This window comes from Schistocerca nitens, chromosome 2 (genome assembly GCF_023898315.1).
Source record: "Schistocerca nitens isolate TAMUIC-IGC-003100 chromosome 2, iqSchNite1.1, whole genome shotgun sequence".
NCBI lineage: Eukaryota > Metazoa > Arthropoda > Insecta > Orthoptera > Acrididae > Schistocerca > Schistocerca nitens.
In genome coordinates this window covers 427,938,146-427,961,287 of record NC_064615.1, presented here as the reverse complement: position 1 = coordinate 427,961,287, position 23,142 = coordinate 427,938,146, and the positions used below count along the sequence as shown (strand labels likewise).

General features: G+C 41.0%; 1 protein-coding gene across 1 annotated transcript in view; it reads left to right on the top strand.

Annotated features, from left to right (window-relative positions):
• The window catches only part of LOC126235066 (sodium-dependent nutrient amino acid transporter 1-like), a 106,703-nt gene that overhangs the window by 49,242 nt on the left and 34,319 nt on the right, over positions 1 to 23,142 (top strand). The window contains exons 6-12 of the mRNA XM_049943800.1: positions 1,105 to 1,208; positions 1,288 to 1,477; positions 10,322 to 10,498; positions 10,609 to 10,708; positions 10,790 to 10,966; positions 21,626 to 21,720; positions 21,799 to 21,965. Of these exons, the coding sequence (XP_049799757.1) occupies positions 1,105 to 1,208; positions 1,288 to 1,477; positions 10,322 to 10,498; positions 10,609 to 10,708; positions 10,790 to 10,966; positions 21,626 to 21,720; positions 21,799 to 21,965 (1,010 nt within the window). The remainder of the gene's footprint in view (positions 1 to 1,104; positions 1,209 to 1,287; positions 1,478 to 10,321; positions 10,499 to 10,608; positions 10,709 to 10,789; positions 10,967 to 21,625; positions 21,721 to 21,798; positions 21,966 to 23,142) is intronic.

The following is a 23,142-nucleotide window of genomic DNA, read 5'->3' as shown; positions in this document are numbered from 1 at the left end:
AAGTTACCCATGTCGTACCACACTAAAATCACTGCGCAAGAAGAGTGATCGATTGTCCGAAGAGAGTACATATTTTGGGTTTCCTGCAGACACAGTTCTGCTGCAGTTCGAATTAACAAGTCTATCACATTGTGCAAGTGAAATGGGGCGGCAACCGGAACCGCACTCCAGAGTTGATGTATAAGGCACATTACGTTTCTTGTGGGCAAAACGTCTTAATTGGCTCTGAGCACTATGGGACTTAACTTCTGAGGTCATCAGTCCCCTAGAACTTAGAACTGCTTAAACCTAACTAAATTAAGGACATGACACACATTCATGCCCGAGGCAGGATTCGAACCTGCGACCGTAGCGGCGCGCGGTTCCAGACTGTAGTACCAAGAACCGCTAGGCCACCCAGGCCGGAAAACGTCTTAATTGCTCACAGATTCACTGTGGAATTCTGCCAGTATACGGACCAAAAGCAATTAGTAACATGGTGCCAACAATTTGACCAAGACCGCACATTGGTGATACAATCCAGATCTTGCAGCGCATAATTTCCTTCTTTTCATCAAACTGAAAGACTATCTGGGAGGAAAGAAATATTCCAACGATAAGGACGTTTACATAGTGGTTCTCGAATCGCTTCGTGACCAAGGAGCGGATTTCTATATTCTAGGTTCCAGTTGTCACCCCATTTCACTTGCGCATTGTAGTGAACTTGTTATCCGAACTGCAGCAGAATTGAATCTGCAGGAACCCCGGAGCATATACTCTCCTCTAACAGTGTGCCACCCTTGTTGCGCAAAGTTCGGACCATTGTTTTTTTTTTACATACTTTGTGTCAATGAAGAAAAATAGAGTCATTTATGACTCTGATGTGTAGTGCAGCATTAAATAAAAATTACTTGGCCCACTATGATAACGTGCAACTTACCTTTCAAGTCTTTTCGCACCAGCATAGACAATCTTTCTAAGCACTTGCGAAGTAGAGTGATATATTTCTCTTTGTTGTACTCTCCACTCCGAAAGAAGCTTACAGCATAGCGTGTTAATATACCAATAAAAGTTAAGGAAAAGTCCAGATATTATATTGTCACTATTGCAATACCGTAATTCTAGGTTTGGTACGCTGCTGTGACGCAGTGTTTTTTCTCGCTTTCCATGTCATTCGGTACACTGGTGATGCTAGCGTCATACAACAACTTCAAGCATAATATATACAGGTAAAAACAGTATCGTACAGGTCACAGTTACTTATTATACACTAGCATTAAGCTATTAATAATAGAAAACTTTTTTCAGGGATGCTATGATAGTGACGCTGCTGGATACGTTCACCAGCCTACTGGCTGGTTTCACTATCTTCTCCATCCTAGGAAATCTTGCATATGAAATGGGTGTGGACGACATTTCTGAAGTTGTGAGAAGCGGAACTGGCTTAGCGTTCATTTCATATCCTGATGCAATAGCTAAATTTGATGCAGTTCCTCAGGTAATATAATTATCAAATATAATACTTTAGTAATAGTTCTATCATTTATTAAAAAAAAACGCTTACAAAAGAGTTTAATGTTGAATGCAGTGATGATATTGTTATAAGTTTGCCAAGTAAAATAGGTGATTACTGAAGCTATATATCTCATAAGATAGAAAGGTGTAAGTTCTCTCAGGGTCTCAGAATAATTTGCATGTAGAAACTAAGTTAGTTATGAACAGATGTGAATCTAGAGATGAAGTTCACTTCAATGAGCTGCAGAAGAAATACTGGCGCGTTGCGTCCTACCGCCCACTTACCTGCTGCTGAATGTTTAAGATCAGGTCCATGGAAAAAAAAAAGTGTGTGAAATGTTATGGGAATTAACTCCATGGTAAACCTTCGTCTTCTTTAAATTAGTGGTCGTTGCCGGAAAACTGTCAAAAATAAAATAAAATTAATTTTAAGATGCCGGCGTGTCATTTGAGCCACTCATTTGAAGTCGTCTCTTGCATTACTTTGCAATGTGTACCATTTTATTGAAAACAATATTTCATCAAAGACCAATTATCTTTCTGGAACCAGTATATTTTACTTCGTATTTTTACTTTTTTGGGTCTAATTTTTATTTATTTATTCATTCGTTCTGTCATCTTGAGCACTTATTTACATACAACTTTTTTTTTAAAGAATACACTGTAAAAGCTGTCTAGGCAAACCAGTTTGGTGGCTCCTTGAACAGCTTCATGCATTATATAATTTTCTTTCTTGGTGGATTATTATTCTAAGATAACTTCTCACTTTAAATTTAGCTATGAAAATATCACACTTCACGTCATCAATGACAAACATATTGTAACTGCTTCTTTATCAAGTCAGGCCTTGCACTTAGGGGGCTGGTAACTTGTGAGGTAATATATGATCTATTAAACGATTAATTTAACTGGTTTGATCTGTGAGAGTTCTTTTCAGAACTTTCCATAATTTTATGGGTTGTTGAGAAAATATTCTAGTCTTGAATGAAGCTTTACCAGTGTTAATGAAGTTTATTCGCTTGACGTTGTCCCTTCGCTTCTCTTTTATGTTTATCCTACACCTTGACCCTTCTCTCGCAGTTAAGGATTGTGCATGATTGTTAGAAGTGATTTGACTCTTGTGTCTCATCTTTCTAATCCTGAATGTTAGCAGTTCTCAATGTTCCGCAAAATCAGAGTCTTTCCTATTGAATTTTTTGAGTTTATACATGTGCTCTATTCCGGATTGCAGTCGTGTATAATAATTTAAATTACGGGCGTCTTTTTCTAAGACGGTATAATTGTTTTCAAGATTGTTCCGACATTTCCAATTGCGCATTTGGCTTCTGTGTTCGTTTTACCGAATATGGCTCCATTTTCAGTCTCTTTGTACACTGCCGTGGAGAAAGTAAGGATTAAAGTAGCTTCCACATGATGTATCACTGCCAAGTAACATAGATTGACGAAACTTGGACCATACATACAAAGAAATGGTGCAATATAGTACAGAAAGGAGCTGAAACAAGTACGTAATGAGACGAACATAAATGACACTTTATTCAAAGATTATAATTTACATAGAAGTCACCGCGATTTATGATGGTTCATTGGAAAGTACAAAAGGCAGAATATGATTCTTAATTGGGTGTGTGATCACCACGGCAATACATGTTCTGCATCGTGCTCCCATGCTGGCCACAAGACTGGTAAGGAGCTGTTGTGATAAGGCGTTCCATGCCATTCCATAACGGTTGATAACTGCTGGACAGTCGTTGGTGCACATGCACATGCTGCAAAACGCATACCACACGTTTCTCATGGGATTTAAGTCGGGGAACGGGCTGGTCAGTCTGTTCGACCAATATCCTTTCGTCTCGACAGCTCCTCCACCTGCGCAGTTCGATGCAATAGAGCATTGTCATCCATTAAAATGAAGTCAGGATCGAATACACCGTTTGAACGACGCATATGGGGAAGGAGTACAGGGACACAAGAGTGTTGACGATGAATGTACCGTGTTCGGGAGGTCAGTGCGCCCACGCAACATACGCCTCTCCACACCCACCTGGACCACCAAAATGGACTTGTCCGACATTGTACCTGTGTTAGTTATGTGTTCCAACCTTTCGACATATGAGGCAACATAATGCACCCAAGAACATTGTTCAACGTTATTGCTTTGGTGGTCCATGTGTTATGACGTGGGAAGGTTTAACGTTGCATGGGCGTACCGACTGCCAACCTGGTGCCTAAACTGAAAGCATTCTGCACAGCATGCACCGCCGTCTGTGGTAATTGCACACCCGATTAAGGACCATGTCCCACCTTTTGTAATGTCCAGGGCACCGTCATAAATCGCGGTCTATTCAGTGTTAATAATTATCTTTGAACACCAGTGTCATTTCTATTTGTCTTATTGCATTTTTCCAGTTACCTTCTGTACTACACTGTAGCAGATATTTCTGCATATGGTCCAAGTTTCATCGAACCGTGTTACTTGGCAGTGACATATCATGTGAAAGCTACTTTCGTCATTAAGTTTTGCAGACCATTACAAGTGCAACATGGCCGTGACTGCTGCTGCACAGAATTACGTAGACGTTTACTGTACTGGAAGGCATGTTTTCTTCGGTTGAAGTTAGTAGTTTAATTACTGTCATCGGCTTGTTCGTAGTTGTCATCTAGCAGTTATCCAGAAGTTTTAGAGCCTGGGTCATCACCGTTTATATGTGTCATGACAAAGCTTGTGAAGTAGTCTGAGGTGACAAAAGTGATGGGTACCTCCTAATACCGTGTAGGACCTCCTTTCACAAGGCATAGTGCTGCAGTTCGACGTGGCACGGGCTCAACAAGTAGTTGAAAGTCATCTGCAGAAATGCTGAGCCACGCTCCCTCTATAGCCATCAATAACGGCAAAAATGTTGCCGGTGCAAGATGTACTGCACGAAATTACCTCTCTATTATGTCCCATTAATGTTCGCTGGGATTCATGATGGGAGGTCTAAGTAGCCAAATCATTTGCTTCAGTTGTCCAGAGTGTTCTTCAAACCAATCGTGAACAATTGTGTTCCGGTGAAATGCCATCGTTGTTTGGCAACATGAAGACCATGACTGGCTGCAAATAGTCTCAAAAATGGTTCAAATGGCTCTGAGCACTATGGGACTTGACTTCTGAGGTCATCAGTCCCCTAGAACTTAGAACTACTTAAATCTAACTAACCTAAGGACATCACACACATTCATGTCCGAGGCAGGATTCGAACTTGCGACCGTAGCGGTCGCGCGGTTCCAGACTGTAGCGCCTAGAACCGCTCGACCACCCAGGCCAGCTACAAATGGTCTCCAAGTTAACAAACATGACCATTTATAGTCAATGGGCGGTTCAATTGGACCAGAGGACCCAGTACATTCCACGTAACCACAGCGCACATCATTATGGTGAAACCTCCAGCATGCTCACTGCCTTGCTGACAACTTGGGTCCATGACTTCGTGGCGTTTGCCAACACCTTCTAGCATACAGGCCTCCCCACCAAGAGGAGTATGCTGTGTGACATCATTTCTGGTAGGTCACTTGTGGGCGGACAGAATATGCTACAGTGCTGGATTTAATGGCCGTACCAACAATGCAACTGAAACCACCGACTGAACGCGCTGCTAATTTCATTTAATATATGAAGCACTGCAACAAAAAGAAGCGACGTTTACAATGTAATATCCTGTGAAAAATCTGCACTCTGTATTAATGTAGTTAATTTCTGTGAATTTATCTGTATAAGCAATTCGGAATAAAGTATGTATGTTGGCTAACTACCTGTACCCAGTAAACAAAACTTTGGTTACCGTTTACGTTGATTTCAAAACATACTGTTTGATCATGAGACTTGATTTACAGAAATACATCTGTTTTGTATACTGATGTTTCGATGTAATCATTTGAAATGGCGTTTCATGAGTGGTATGTAATATGGTCACATATGTTCCATTGGATAACCCAAATGTATGATCAGGACAATGTTTCCATATATCCAGGCATGATAAAAATCTGTCTACATATCTGATATTTTCTTCACTTGTGCTGCAGAGTGGTTTCTAAAGTGAATCCTCGAAACGAATATTTCTACCAGGTGAGATAACATTTAAAATGTTTCACCATGTACAAATCAATTTAATGACTTACGGCAGTGCTCTCAACGCTTTCAGTAATATGATGTTCCCCCAAGGCTAACAAATCTTGACTAGTCATCTTATTGAAACTATTAAGCACAAGTTTCACATTTTGTCACTGCAGATTGTTTGGATAAAGAGGCTTTAAATTAAGTTTATCGGCAAATTTTATTGGCTGTGTACATTCTGTGTCATGTACCTTTTTAACTCTAGAGAACTTATCCATAAGCAGCTGCATACTTTCTGAAACAATTTCAAACTGAGGATACATCATTATTTTAACAGGATCTTTTTTGTTGATACAATTGTTTCTGACACATTTTAATGGGTGAACAAAATCTAAAATAAAAAGAAGTTCTTGAGAGTCATAACAAGGTTGTTTGTAAACAATTGACAGTTGACAGGTGTGGGGGAGGGGGGGGGGGAGGAGCAAAGAGTGACATTGCCCATCTGTTAATTGAATTTTTGTCATTAACAACACAGACTACCTCAAAACCTGTTGCACCTAGCCCAGAAACTATCTCCTTAATTAGAGTGAAGAGTTCTTCACCGTTTATGTTTCTCACTGGATGGATGTTAACTACATCTTTCTACAAAGACAACAAACTTTGTACGAGGGTTAGTCAAATGAAAACCTTAAATATTTTTTTAAATATTATTTATTGTGCAGAAGTGGTACAAAGCTGTATCACTTTTCAACGCAAGTCCTTCAGCGATTACAAAGTGCAAAAATTCCTTAAAAAAAAAATTCTTTTGGTAGTCCGTGCAACCACTCCTACACTGCGTGGCGTACCTCTTCATCAGAACGGAACTTCTTTCCTCCCATTGCGTCTTTGAGTGGTCCAAACATATGGAAATCACTTGGGGCAAGGTCTGGTGAGTGTGGTGGATGCTCGCTCTCTTTGTTTCCGGTTGGTGGAAGTGAACCCAGATTTCGTCCTCAGTAACGATTCTTGCAAGGAAGCCATCACCTTCTCGTTCAAAGCGCCGAAGAAGTTCTTCACAAGCATCAACACGTCGTTCTCTGGTTTCAGGAGTCAGCTGCCGTGGCACCCATCTTGCAGAAACCTTGTGAAACTGGAGCACATCATGCCCAATGTGGTGTTCTGACCAATGACTAATCTGTAAACATGCTGCAGTGTCATTCATTGTCACTCGGCGGTGCTCCTCCACTATGGCTTCAACTGCTGCAATGTTCTGTAGAGTCACAACTCGTTGTTCCTGACCTGGACGAGGAGCATCTTCCACTGAAGTCACACAGTTTGCGAACTTCCTACTCCATTCGTAGACTTGCTGCTGTGACAAACATGCATCACCGTACTGAACCTTCATTCGTCGATGAATTTCAATAGGTTTCACGCCTTCACTACGTAAAAACTCAATAACACAACGCTGTTCTTCCCTGGGGCAAGTCGCAAGTGGGGCGGCCATCTTTACAATGATACTGCGACGGTATGTGTGCATCTGCATATGCTGCCACCTACAAGCCATTCTGCACGCTGTTTGTAGCACGCTTACCAACTTACAGGATAACGGCGCAAAATTTCGATTTGTTTTTACAAATTTAAGCTTTTCATTTGACTCACCCTCGTATCATAAAAACCTGAGCATTATTTGCCACACTTCTCGAACTGAATGCAGCATCCTAGATTGTACCTCCCGTGAAGTCTAAATAAGGCTTCAAGTGAATTTCATCAACCATTAGTGAAACAACATGGATTCACAAAGAAACTGAACATCTGTTTTGTGTGCAACAGAAAATTGTCACCTAGCTGCTCAGCTGCTGGGTTTATTTGGAAATGTGGATAAATATTATGCAGTGTATTAGTATCGGTTAACACAAGATAGTGTGTACATCTTATAAACTTGTAAGCATGTGGTGATATTGAAAATAAAATACTACAAAATATAATACAAACTGACGAGTATTGTAATGGTTCTTTTGGACACCTACTGAAATCACTTTCTCACATAAAAAATTAATTTTGCTGCTTTCAGTCTCATAAAAAGAATTTGCCTTATTTTTCAAATAATTGGTTATGAATAGCAAGTGGTGTAATAAGTTTCTTTAATTTACGTCGACGGTCACAATCTTTTTTGTTAAACAGATTACCGGTTTCGGTCTTTAATGACCATCGTCATAGGCCGGCCGAAGTGGCCGTGGGGTTAAAGGCGCTGCAGTCTGGAACCGCAAGACCGCTACGGTCGCAGGTTCGAATCCTGCCTCGGGCATGGATGTTTGTGATGTCCTTAGGTTAGTTAGGTTTAACTAGTTCTAAGTTCTAGGGGACTAATGACCTCAGCAGTTGAGTCCCATAGTGCTCAGAGCCATTTGAACCATTTGACCATCGTCATATCTGTTTCATAACAACAAAGTCCTAATGTACTGCAGCCATAGTGGCATCGTCCAATGTTAAAGTCACTGTGTTTTCCGCGACGATGTCGCAGCTTGTGAAGCAAGTGGTGTGTTATTGAACTATCATTGTTCTTTCTGGTGAAGTTTTCCAAGTTATCAATAACGTCAGTTAAGTCATTCAATTTGTTAATAGTAATAGGAATTTCCTTGTACCAAGATTTGTGATTACATTTTTATCAACATATAACTGCATAGTCCGGTCAACATTCACTAGAACACAACACAAAAGTGTAGGAATATCTGTTGTTTCTATTAGAATAAAACTAATGACACTCTCTGACTTTATAATATGCCAATATTTGGGCAGCCTGATCCCCTCTAAGCTCTTAAGGAACCATTAAAGGTCACAGAACATCTTTCCTATTCATACTGGGAATGAATTTCTACACACTGACTGCAATAGCTGTTTCCAAGTTTCTGTTTTCAAGACGCTCCCGTCTCTCATCTACATTTTCCCTTGGACAAGAAGCTGACGAAAGGTACGTCGGACAGTTAGGCAGAATCGATGATATGGCTCCCCGTTTAAGGCGACGTTTCGGAAGAGGCACAGAATATTTCTTCCCTATGGAATTGTCGAAATAATCAGTATGTCTCCGAATAACGTCCTCAGTGAAGAGGTGCTCGCAGACTTTGGAATAATGAGAGAAATTTTTATTAGCTACATATGGTAACGTACAAGGGAAATGATGCCAATAAGTACCAACGCAAACTTGGGATTAGTGTCGGTTGCCTTTGGAACAAATCGATTAAAACTGACTCAGTATTTTATGTTATAATGCTAAAAATATTTCTGAGTAAATAAATTACAGTTTGCCACTGATTCGATGCTGTATACAATGTACTTGCTCTGCTATAGAAAGATATAAGGTCAGCCGAAATCACGTTGTTACTGAACAACTGAACATCATGCTAACTTAAACGCAATGCAAATTGCTCATGCTCTCTATATTAAAGCACCCGCACCCTGAGACAATCTAACTGAACTGTAAAGATGTTGAGCTTACCTTCGAATTCTGTGTAACCTGAAAATTTTCACTGTGTAGTGCAGATATCCATTTCTGCTGGAGATCTGTTTTGCGCTATAGCTTACAGGAACGGCACAATTTCTTTGTAAATGATAAAGTTCGGCGCAACTTCTTTCTGAATGACACACAGATTGGTAGTTGAGAGCTAAATCGTGTGATTTTGTTATGCTTTCACGAAAGAAGTTCACGCTTTAGCGCTGATGCTGGTTTACAATGACAGTCTAGCGGCGATTACGTCACAGTTACGCCTTGAGGCCTGAGTATCAGATGGTGTTGGGTGTGCATCACACTCTGACCCTAACCATTCAGCTCTTACCAACTGAAATCGGAATTCATGTGACCAGTCCAAAGTTTTCCAGTCGTCTAGGATGCAACCAGTATGTTCACGAGCTGACGAGAGGCGCTACAGGCGGTGTCGTGCCGGTAGCAAAGGCAGTTGCGTCGGTCGTCTGCTGCCATCGCCAGTTAACGCTAGATTTCGCCGCACTGTCTTAACGGATACATTCGTCGTACGCAGTGTTGCTTGTCTTTTAGCGCTGACAGCTCTGCGCAAACGCCGCTGTTCTCAGTCGTTAATTCAAGGAGGAGGAGGGGAGGAGATTAGTGTTTAACGTCCCGTCGACAACGAGGTCATTAGAGACGGAGCGCAAGCTCGGGTGAGGGAAGGATGGGGAAGGAAATCGGCCGTGCCCTTTCAAAGGAACCATCCCGGCATTTGCCTGAAGCGGTTTAGGGAAATCACGGAAAACCTAAATCAGGATGGCCGGAGACGGGATTGAATCGTCGTCCTCCCGAATGCGAGTCCATTGTGGTTAATTCAAGGGCTTGAGTTACTGCGTTGCCCGTGGTGAGAGGCAATGTCTGAAATTTGGTATTCTCGGCACATTCTTGACACTACGGCTCTCGGAATATTGAATTCCCTAACCATTTCAAAAATGGAATGTCTCATGAGTATAGATCCAACTACCATTCCGCGTCCGCGTTCGAGGTCTGTTAATTTCCGTCATGTGGCCATAATCACATTGGAAATCTTTTCACGTGAACCACCTGAGTACAAATGATAGCTCCGCCATTGGACTGTCCTTTTATGCCTTGTGTACGTGATACTACAGCAATCTGTGTGTAGACATATCGCTGGCCCATGACTTTTGTCACGTCAGTGTATGTTATCTTTTAGCAAGAACTCTCAAGTTTTTGTATAAACTTCGCCATTTGTTAACTAAATGTTATTTTCTTTTCAGCTGTTTGCTGTTCTATTCTTTTTTATGTTGTTTGTGCTGGGAATTGGATCTGTCGCATCAATGGCGAACTGCATTATCACAATTATCTGTGATCAGGTCCCGTCCCTGAAGTACTGGGCAGTTGCCATCACATTATCAGTTGTCGGCTTCTTGATTGGATTGGTTTATATCACACCCGTGAGTAGAACTAGAAAATGAAAGGTGAACGAATGTGCACGCTTTAAAGAATGATGTTTCGAAACAGGTTGCCTGTAAAATATTAACTTTGTCGTTTTTAATATTGCCAGGGTGGACAATGGATTCTAAATCTGGTTGACCATTACGGAGTGACGTTAGTGGTGTACGTTCTCGCAACGATGGAACTTGTTGCCATTTGTTGGATTTATGGTAAATATGTGACGACTCAAGAAGCTGAGTAAAACATTCAGCTAGGGTCGACAGAGCACTAATATACTTCTACGATTTCAGGAGTTGACAGAATTTGTCAGGACATCTATTTTATGCTTGGAAGGAAGACCGGGATTTACTGGAGGCTTTGTTGGGGGTTCATTACTCCAATCTTCCTGATGGTTGTGCTAATATATTCCTTAGTCACAAACACGTTAACTACCTATGGAGGCAAACTGTATCCTGATAGTGCTTATGGTGAGTTACTTTTGACAAATATCCTTACATGAATGAAAAAATGTGGATTTCCTACGAACTAAGAAGCTTTCTATTAGTTCAAATAAATGTTAATATAAGGCCGAAACGGTTTTATTCTGTAGAACGGGAATGACACTACGAAAGAGTTGTTGAGCATTGATCATCAGTATTAATTAGAAAAATGCTACAGAAAGAGGAATTTTGCGACCTACATCGGCTAGGTTAACTGTATGCGGGGGACAAACAAAACAACGTAGTAAGAATTAACCAATTACACTGAGCTGGGTGAGAGCATTTATCGATATCTGCCGTACCAGCGTAATGTCTTTGATCCATTGCTTGGCAACTGCAGTTCGGGCGTCCTGCGTTGGGGCAGCGACGAAGTGCCTTGCGAAGATAAAGGCTCGTGCTTGAGCTTCGGGTAAGCAAGTTGGTTGAGAAAAGACTGCAGTAATGCGACTTGTGGATGACATTTGGGTGGTGGCTCCATATAATGGCCAAGGTACTGGCTTCGGCAGCTGTATCCGCTTGGAATATCGACACAGTCCACTGTATCAGACCGTGGTAGCGAGGCGGACGTGTTGACCGTTAACGGTGCAGCCCCGCTGCTGCAAGTGTTTGCTTCGTGCTTGTGCAGCGGCGAGTTGCGGGTTGCAGTCCGAGCCCTTGAATATGCTGGCTTACCTGGTGGACAGGGGGCTTGTGACGTGTTTAATTTCATCCCAGAACAACATCGGAACTACGGTGAGCATCTGCTTTACACCAATCTGCAGCCGGGTAGTAAAATTTTAGAAACCCTTGTGTTCTACCGTAAAAAGTTCTACCGTCCGGGTTATCGAACCACATTTCCCTGTAATGTTGTGCGGTGACGACCGGCTGCAGCGCATGGGTCGAGCTCTGTTCCTTTAATAAGGAAGCGTGTTAAGTTTTGCTCTTGTTAAGTTTAGCTCTGTCCTTTTAATAAGCAATGAGTTATTTACCGTTGAATTTTAGTAAAGTTCTGTCTCACGTTTCACAGGGGGTTGCCTTGTCATTATACACGCTATAGACTAACGAGCAACCGCTGCATGTACGTAATTAATTTTATTTTGGTGTTTACATTGTGTATTCATTTTCGCGAAGCTGATGGTACTGACAGAACTACAGCTCACCTTTACTATTACTTGGCTTTCGAATTGTTCTTTGCCACTTCGGCGTTAACTAGTATTAATATTTGATTCCTATGGCCTCTTATGCTGGTGTCCGTTTGGTAATAGCTCTTAATGCGCTCTTATTATTATTATTCTGTTTTTTATTTACTGCCAGAAGGCTAAATATTTAATGTGCTTTGTGTATTTTAAAATTCTGGTTTAATTCTTTGTGCTTGTCGAAGTAATATTTAAAAGCTTTATGACTTTTGGTGGATTTCAAGCAGCCCCTTACTGTTTATGCGCCTTGACATTGTAAGGAATTAACAGTTATAAAAGCTCTGTGGAGAAGCCTTGCTTCCCAAAGGTTTCTGTTCAAGAGCTGCCTTCTTAGTTGTGATAACTCTTGAAACATAGTTGGCTACCTGATGCTACCTGATGCGGATAGTTAAGTTCTGAGGCATCAAGGGATCACCAGTTTAGTGCTGGAGGGAAGCGTGGAGGTTAAAGTTCGTACAGGGAGACCAAGAGATGAATAAACTAAGTAGATTCACAAGGATATAAGTTGCAGTAGATACTCGGAGATGAGCAGGCTTGCACAGGATAGATTTGCATGAAGAGCTGCATTTTTATTTGACTATTTATTATTTACACGTCTAGTTTCGTAGGACCAAATTGAGGAGAAAATCTTCAATGTCATGGAACGTATCAGTACACGAAATTGCAACACAAAAGTAGTAACAGATAAAAAATAAAATGTTTATGAATCCAAAAAAAGTCAAGCAATAAGTTTAAGTAAACGCAATCAACAATATAACATAAGAATCAGCTTGATTTATCAAGGAACTCATCAACAGAATAGAAGGAGTGACCCATCAGTAAACCCTTCAGTTTCGATTAGTAAGCGTGTGGATTACTTCTAAGATTTTTGCATTCTTGTGGTAGCTTATTGAAAATGGATGCAGCAGTATATTCTCACCTTTTTGCACAAGAGTTAAGGAACTGCGATCCAAATGCAGAGTGGATTTCTGCCGAGTATTAACTGAGTGTAATCTGTTAATTCTTAGGATTAAGCTGATGTTGTTAACAAGAAACGAAGGTAAGAATATATATATTGAGAGGACAATGTCAAAATACTCAGAATAGTGAACAGGGGTCGACAAGAGGTTCGCGAACTTACACCACTAATTGCTCGAACTGTCCGTTTCTGAGCCAAAAATATCCTCTTAGAACGGAAAAGTTACCCCCAAAACATAATACCATACGACATAAGCGAATGAAAATAAGCAAAGAAGACTAATTTTCATGTCGAACGATCACTCACTTTAGATACCGTTCGAACAGTAAAAATGACAGCATTAAGTCTTTCAACAAGATCCTGAACGTGCGCTTTCCATGCCAGTTTACCATCTATCTGAACACCTAGAAATCTGAACTGTTCAGTTTCATTAATCATATGCCCATTATGTGAAATTAAAACGCGGGGTTTTGTTGAATTGTGTATCAGAAACTGTAAAAATGGAGTCTTCCTGTAATTCATCATATCCATAAGAGTCCTTAGTGTTCAGTGATTTAATTATTGATTCAATCACCTCCTTGTCAGTATCACAGAGGAGTATTTCAGACATCAATCCCGGAAAGGCATTTCACAAGAGAGTTATACGATTCCCTTTGGAAACTAAAGTATTATTTAATTTACCAGCAGTGCTCAGAAAATGATTGTTAAATACTTTACATATACCTGACTTACCAGTAACAGAAACATTTTTACTATGAACTGACGTAATATCATCGACCTTGTGCTGCTGACCAGACACTTCCTTCATAACTGACCATATGGTTTTAATTTTATCCTGTGAATTAACTGTTCTATTTGCATACCACATACTCTTTGCCTTCCAAATAACATTTTAAGCACCTTGCAATACTGTTTGTAATGGGCTACTGTAGCTTGATTGTAACTACTTCTAACATTGTGATATAATTCCCGCATTGTGCTACATGATATACGTATCCGACTAGTCAGCCACCCAGGCTGTCTTTTACTGCTAGTCCCCCGTTTAGAACGTTCTAATGGAAAGCAACTCTCAAAGAACATCAGAAGTGTGTTAAGGAAACCATTATATTTGTCATCATTGTTACCGGCAGTATAAACATCCTGCCACTCTTGTTCCCTAAGGGTTTTAAAAAACTCTCTATTGCCGTTGGATTAGCTTTCCTACATAGTCTGTAATTATATGTGACATTTATTTGAGTACAAAAGCCTTTTAGTGTTAAAATTCGTGCTTCATGGTCTGAAAGCCCATTCACCCTTTTACTAACAGAATGCCCATCTAGTAATGAAGAATGAATAAAAATATTGTCTATGGCTATGCTACCTTTGTACTATACCCTAGTTGGAAAAAACAGTGTCTGCATCAGATCATATGAGTTTAGGAGATCTACCAACATCCTTTTTCTTGCACAATCATATACAAAATTGATATTGAGGTCATCACATATAACTAATTTTTGGTACTTCCTATAAAGTGAACCAAGAACCCTCTCTAGCTTGAGCAGAAAGGTCTGAAGTCAGAGTTAGAGGACCTATAAATAACAACAATTAGAAATTTAGTTTCAATAAATTCAACTGCCCCTGCACAACATTCAAATATCTGTCCATGGTACATCTGTGGACTGAAACAAGTCTTGGACTGAAGACCACAACAACAACAACATGTTCTGGACAAGTTAAATACACTAATGAGCCAAAAGATTATGACCATTTGCTTAATAAATTGTTTGTCCGTCTTAGGGACGAAATACATCACTGATTCTGCCTACCGGGGATCCGACATTTTGTTGGTAGGTTTGTGGAGGTATGTGACATTAGACGCCTACGCATAGGTCATGTAAGTCGAATTCGCGTAAATATAGGGCCACTGTTTTGCGTACGCGATGATCGCACCCAATAGCAACCCAGATGGGTTCCATAAGATTTACATCAGGCGAATTTGGTCACTCAGACATGAGCGTGAGTTCACTAAAGCGCTCCCCAATACACAGTGGTGCAGTTCTGGCTCCGAGACACGGACAGTTATACTGCTGGAAGACGACGTCGCCGTCGGGGAAGACATCAGACATCAAGGGATGCACGTGGTTCCCAGCTGTACCACAGCTCCCATGCAAACGCAGAGTAATGACTCTCATAGCGTAATACTGCTCCGTAGCGGGCTGCACGTTCCATGTTGACGTCGATGACGGTCTTTGTGGAGACGACCGGAGACCTACTGTAGCAAAAATGTGATTCACGCGAAGAGCCGACACTTTCCCATTGCTCGACGGTAGAATCCCGGTGGTCCCGTGCACACTCCAATCGTAACTGACGATGTCGTTGGATCAATATATGAACACGTAGAGGTGGACTGCTGCCGAGCTCCATGTTCAACAATGTACGATGAACGGTGTGCTCCGAAACACTAGTGCGCGCCGCACCGACAACGTGCTCTCTCGGCAGAGATGCCACACATCGCCATCTATTTTACTTTACAGAGGAGACAAGCCGCTGGGTTCTGTCAAGAGCCGTGGATGTTGAACGGATTAGCGACTAATGGTAGTTTCTCTGTCCTGCCTCTTTCTGTAGATGCTCGCGACAGTAGCACGTGAACATTCGACCAGCTCCGCCGTTTTCGAGATAGTCGTTCACAGGCTCTGCAGGATAATAATCTAACCATTGTCAGAATCGTTTATCTCAATGAATTTCCCCATTTTCAGCCCATACCTTCGCTAGGGTGATAGCCCGTCCGTGTCTGTGCCGCTTACATACTTTTGTTACCGCGCCACGTGCCCACAACGCCAATAGACGGCATCCAATGTCAAGGTGGGCAGTGTTTATAACGCTTTGGCTCATTAGCGTATATTTTGCTTATAACTTCCTCAAAATAGGACATTTCGAATGGCGAGAAACAAATGGTAACACGAATATTAATAACGTCTCTGTCTCAGTACCAAACGACTCGAGTTAACTGAAAAGTATATCCAGATATTTACAACACGACATCTAAGACACTTTATTGGATACGGGAAGGGCTGTATTGTCACTTGCAAATGAACAAGACAGTAAAGTAAATGACTTTATTCTGTCCAAGTTTGAGGCCCCATTATAAATTTATTGCTGTGTTGACACGGTCTTAGACAGGGAATAGTGCTTTACCCTACTGAATTTTTAATTTCATTGATGCCACCTGGGAAGCCACCTCATGAACTAATGATGAGAGTAGGTGCAAGCACTATTTTATTGAGAAGCTTAAACTCATCCTGAGGTTGCAACGGAACAAGACTCTGAATAACTAACCTCAAAATTTGTTTGATCATCTACACAATGTTCACTGGCTGTGAACTGGAAAAACTGTTTTGATACTATGAATACCGATGACAGATACCCCCGCACTTAACTTTCCAGTTCAAATGGTTCTAGTTCCCCATTGAAATCACCTAATGTGACAGTTAACTAAGGGTGGAGCCAGACATTGTAAGCTGCTGCAATTTACCTAAATGTACAGAGTTTCTCACATGGCCAATTGTACCTGGCCTTGTCATGTCTGACATCAGACCGTAATATGTTAATTTTTTCGCCTAAACCTGAAAATTTTATCAATGCAGCAAACAAAAAAATACTTTAAATACACAAAATGTACCTGCTGAGGCACAGTTAAAGCATGAATAAAAAGCTTTGACGGGTTTGTTTCTCCCGAGGTCTAGAGCTAATGTCTTTGATTAGCAATCAACAAGTGCTCGGTCCAGTGTTGAACTCTGTCATTGCTTAAATTCTGAATAAAAATCATTAACAGTGCCGTCCGAAGACATTAGGAGAAGGGAGTGACCCTCACTGTGGCAACGGCCTTGTTAAAGAGGGTCGAGGAGCGGAGAGAGGTTCAAGTCCCCATTTCGGATCTCCTGTAGGGGGCTGCCAAGCAGGAGGTGACCTTGAGAAAAAGATTGAATAACTGACGAAAGTGTAACGTTCTACGAGCCAGGGCATAGAATAACAGAAGTTAGAATATGGTAGGGAAACTAGAAAACCTGAAAAGGGAAATGTTAAAGCTTAGTCTGTTTATAGTGAGGGCCAGTGAAATGAAATGGAAACAAGACAAGGACCTAAGGTCAGACTAGTACAGGGTAATATGAACAGCACCAGAAAATGATATAACAGTGTTAGTATTCGTTATCAATAGGGAGGTAAGGCAGAGAGTGATTTACCTTGAACAGTTCAGTAAAGGGTTGTTCTCATCAACAAGACAAGGACCTATGGTCAGACTAGTACAGGGTAATATGAACAGCACCAGAAAATGATATAACAGTGTTAGTATTCGTTATCAAAAGGGAGGTAAGGCAGAGAGTGATTTACCTTGAACAGTTCAGTAAAGGGTTGTTCTCATCGAAATCGGCAGCAAACCAACACCGAAAACAATACTCGGACGGGTAATTCAGTACGCAAAGGGAGATGAAAATCTTATTGTGATGGGAGATTGGAATGCGGTTGTAGGGGAAAGAGAAGAAGTAAGGTTTACAGGAGAATATGGACATGGCAGTATGAGAGAAACAGGAGATAGACTAACTGTGTTCTGCAGTAAATATCAGTTAATAATAGCAAATACTCTGTTCAAGGATCGAAAGAGGAGGAGGTGTAGTTAGAAAAGGCCGGGGGATAAGGGAAGATGTCAGTTAGATTACACCATGGCCATGCAGAGATTCAGAAATAAGATATTTTATTGTAAGGCGTGATCAGGAGCAAATACAGATTCAGACAAAATTTAGTAATGATGAAGAGTCGGCTTAAGTTTAACAGACTAGACAGAAAGAATGGATGCGCAAAGAACTGGGATACGGAAGTACTAAGGTATGAAGAGATACGCTTGAAGTTCTCTGCGGCTGTAGATGCGGTGATAATTAATAGTTCAGTAGCCAGTACAGTTGAAGACGAATGGACATATCTAAAAACAGTAATCACAGAATTCCGAAAGAAAACCCTAGGTATAAAGAAGGTAACTGCGAAGAAACCATGGGTAGGAAAATAAATACTTCAGTTGATCGATGAAAGAAGGAAGTGCAAAATGTTCAGGGAAATTCAGGAATACAGAAATACCAATCACTTAGGAATGAAATAAATAGAAAGTGGAGGGAAGATAAGGCGAAATGTCTGTATGGAAAGTGTGAAGTAATCGGAAGAAATGATTGTCGAAGAACTGACTCAGAATGCAGAAAATTCAAGACAACCTTCGACGGAATTAAAAGCAAGGGCGTTAATATTAAGAGTACAATGGGAATTCCACTGTTAAATGCAGAGGAGAGAGTGGATAGGTGGAAAGAGCACAGTGAAAATCTCTATGACAGGGAGGACTTGCCTGATGAAGTGATAGAAGCGGAAGCAGGGGTCGACAAGGAAGAGATAGGGGATCCGGTAGTAGAATTTAAAAGAAGTTTGGCCGACTTAAGACCAAATAAGACAGAATCAATAGATAACATTCCATCGGAATTTCTAAAATAATTACGGGATGCGGCAACCAAGTGACTACTCACGTTGGTGCATAGAATGTATGAGATTGGCGATGTACCATCAGACTTACGGAAAAACATTGTACACACAATTCCGAAAACAACAACAGCTGACAAGTGCTTGAATTATCGCACAATCAGGTTGACAGCTCATGGATCCAAGTAGCTGACAAGAAGAAGAAGAAGAAGAAGAAAATTAAGTATCTGTTAGATGACGATCAGTTTGACTTTAGGAAAGCTAAAGGCACCTGAGGGGCAGTTGCAATGTTGCGGTTATAATGGAAGAAACAACGAAGTAAAATCAAAATACGTTCATAGGAGTTTTCAATCTGGAAAAAGCGTTCGACAGTGTAAAACAGTGCAAGATTTTCGAAATTCTGAGAAAAATAGGAGTAAACTATAGGGAAAGGCGATTAACTTAGAACATCGCACTCTGGCAGGAGAAGTGACGCAAGTCGAATAACGGAAGTTTTTGTTATACTAGGAGTGATAAAAAAGTAACTGGAATTTTTGTTTTTCTTAAATAATCTTGATTTATTTATCAACATATGCCTCGTCCTCTTCAAAGTAATCCCCCACAGATATAATACACCTGTGCCAGCGGTTTTTCCAGTCTTGGAAGCACTTATGGAACTCACGTTTTCTTACAGTGTTCAGCTTCTTCAGCGATTCTGTATTGATTTAGTCAGTTGTGGCCACAACTGATGAAATCATTACAGAATCGCTGAAGAAGCTAAACACAGTAAGGAAACGTGAGTTCCAGAAGAACTTCAAAAACTTCCTTTGATGGTTCTCTTCACCTTAGAGAATAGAAAGAAGTCGCATGTCCGTCAAATACGGTTGCTAAGACAACATAACGGTTTTGGTTTTTTCCAAAAGATAATGAACGAGAATTGAGGTGTGAGCGGGAGCATTATCATGATGCAGACAGCACATAGCTTCGAGGTAATATTCCGTACTGACTGCACTGCAATAAGGCTGGAACTTATGATGCACTATCCCACTGTAATCGAAGAAAACAGTGAAAAGAAACTTCACATGTTACTGAACTTACTGTTTTCGGTCCTGGCTCTTCAGGCAGTTTCCATTGGGAAGATTGGGCCATGGTTTCGGCGTAATACCCGTATACGCATGTTTCGTCACCCGTTACGAGAATCTTTGGAAGTTCTGGATCGTTGCCGATTTCATTCAACAATTCTTGAGCGATTTCTATGCGTTTTTGGCCAAAATTCAACAATTTTGGAACAAACTTTGCTGCAAAATGTTTCATGTTCGAAACATCCGAGGAAATTGCTCGATATGAGCCAAGGGATATGCAGATAGCGTTATCAATCTCTCTGACGGTGATTCGGCCATTTTCCAGAACCATTTTCTATTCTCCTTCCACATTGTCATCAGTAACTGACGTGCTTGTGCGTCCGTCCTCGACTTCAACATCTTTGCGACCCTCTTTGAAACGTTTATACCATTCTCAGAGTCTTGTCTATATTCGCCAAAAGCCACAGTAAACGTGGTGCTGCAATTCTTTCCATTTTCAAGCAAAATTTAATGCAGATTCTTTGATCCATCTTTTTCGAAAGTAAAAATTCGCCGAGCACTCGAAAACACGAAGCCAAAAGTCTATCATGACACAGGTCGTGACGGTAATTGCTACGTACAGGTTCAAACAGAATACCAGTTCAGGGGAGACCAGCGTCAGAGAAGGTGAAGACACCGACCTGACGCCTGGCCGATCAGTACAGATTATGTTGCGTATCTTACTTGGATGGCCGCTGAGGTACAGAGTCCGGAGAAGGCCAGCATCGGACGGACGAAGGCTCCGAAGGCGATGGATGGTGGACCAACGTGGCGCGGCTGGTGTGAGCTTCGAATGATGGGCTTGAGGGCCGGTGTTAATTCCAGAGCATGATCAGTACCGCGAGATGGTGTACTGCTGCCTGGCTGCTGCGCCTTTACAAGCAGCAGGTTGAAGGGTACCGCGCGGCTCTCGGCGAGACGTATCGGCGGATGCAACGTAGTCACTGCGGTGGCAGCGCCACTGCCGCCTATTCGCAAGCTACTTGGCAGTGAGGCTGCTGATGACGCTTGTTAGATGTCGGTGTGTCAGCAGGAGTGTTTTGGTGTGTCTGCAGTAATGTTTCCAATACAAGCAGTGCACTAGCGCCGCTGGGCGCGTGATTGTATGCAGTGGAGGAGCGCCTGCGATAGTGGAATGGACTACCCGCTGGTCGCAGGCGTTGTGCCGAAAGCCGAAGTGGCCGGCTTATGGCCATGTATATGCCATCAATTCCGCAGATTCTGCACTTCCCCATGCAGAGGCGGAGGATGATTTACCTTATAAGCCACTTCCCTTACATTATCTCATTGTCCAGTGACCGTATTTATGTGCCAACACAACCATAACCGGAAATGTTAGTGAATCAACAACAGCACATGCAGGATGGATTACGTGCTCTGCGGTGCTGATGCTTCCCTAAACACTGAATTTCACTGTCGGCTGTATTGTGGATGCCCATTGAATGTGTTTTACACTATTAGAAAACCATTGGTTTTTATATTTTTGATTAAGGTATCGACTTCCAACAACTTGTAGCTCGTTAATGGTTTCACCATCATTCATCTCCAATCTCTAAACCATGTTGACAGCAACGTGTAATCACCTTGCAAGCCTCTATGTTACTATGGTGCATTATCAGACACCAGAACGTCATAATCTGCACTCTATCATAATCGACAACTTTACACATTCTCTCCAGAGAAAATGACAGAATGATTTTTTAATTAATGACCCCTTTTACATAGATTTCATATTATATTAAGTTCCCTGCAGTTGATTCAAGCATAGTTGTTAATTGAAAAAGATCGGTTGTAATGTACTGATCGAACTGTGTACTTCAGTCTTCTGTAAATTGTCTCATGTAAGCTCATGAATGTAACAACTTAAGTCACTAAAGTCTTAAGTCACTAAAGGTTTTAACAAATTGTATTTATTTTGCAGCGGCTGGTTGGGTTTTGTTTGCCTTTGGTGTTGTCCAGTTTCCCCTGTGGATGGCACTGAGAATTTTCAAGAAAAGAAATATTTCGTTCAGAAAGGTATAATTAATATAATCTTAAATCTAGTAAAATGGTTATTATTTATCAAGATCCTAAATGTTATCAAACATTTTTCAGCATTTACTGAACTCGTTCAGGCCTTCCAAGAAGTGGGGCCCGAGGGACAGAACACACAAAGAAGAATGGGATAAGTTGACGGACAATTGGAAAATGGAGAATGCTAATAGTGCAGATAATGTTCTGAAGAAATTCTCAAGAAAATTGTTTAATTTATATTCTCATTGGTAATTCTGTATATAAATAATCACGAACTCGAAATATGTTTCTATGAAACAGTTTCCTATCCTCAATGAATGTGTAAAAGTGAACATTTAGCAACACCAACATCAGAAGCAGAATAATTAACCATTCTTTAATTTCTGGTGCAATATCTTTGTCGTCATTCATTGGAATTCTGAATGTTACATGGGTCAAAGTGTGAGTTTCTTTCGCCTAATGCGAGTTAATAAATGTAAATTGTATGGAGACTGAAAATCAGATTCTCTTTGAAGTTCATTCAGGAAAATCATTCATTAACGGTCTTTGAAAGATAAAACATTTTAAAGTAATCTTTTGTATCTTGATTAGGTGCTCCTTTGCACTGAAACTTAGACCTTTTTAATTATCCTTGCAAATATTTTTTAATTTCATATCAGGAACATAATGGTGTTCCATACCGTTAATAAGGTAGCCATGGATAATAACCGTTGCCACCAATACAATAAAGTAACGCACGAAAAACGTTTGTTTTTTTTTTTTTTTTTTTTTTTTTTGGGTGGTTAGTTTAGATCTATCCGTATTTGTATGTGGTATTCTTTACAACCTCATTAGACAGTTCAAAAACCTTTCTGCATTTTAATCCAGACACACAACTGCTCGCAGTCGCTGGAAGACAGCATGGAACATTCTGTAGAAGAATGAAAGAAGTGTAGGGCTTAATGTTTGGAATAAGAGGAGGTCATTAGACGGAGCAAGAGCTCAGTTTGCTGAGGAATGAGGAAGGCAATTGGTCGTGCCATTTTAAAAGGAACCATCCCAGCATTTACCTTAACCGATTTAGGGAAATCATGGAAATTCTAAATCAGGATGCCCAGATTTTGAACCCCTGTCTAGCCGAGTGCGAGTCCAGTGTCTTACCACTGGTCTACATCATGAGGTAAAGGATATCGTAGATGGACAGTTAGACTAAATCCTTTACCTCAACTCGTGCGTCACTTTAAGCGACATTATTTGATTAGTAATTCATTTACACGGGTTGGATAAAAATGTGGAAACACCGTGATAAATGTATGCTAGAACATAAATGCAGGTGCTAGCCAAGCCTGAAGGTTGCGCTGTTGTATTAGATCACGAATGGCACCTGCGCAATATCCTCGATACTTTGAAAGTGTTAGTCTTGGTCAGAATAGTGTTCCTTGCATT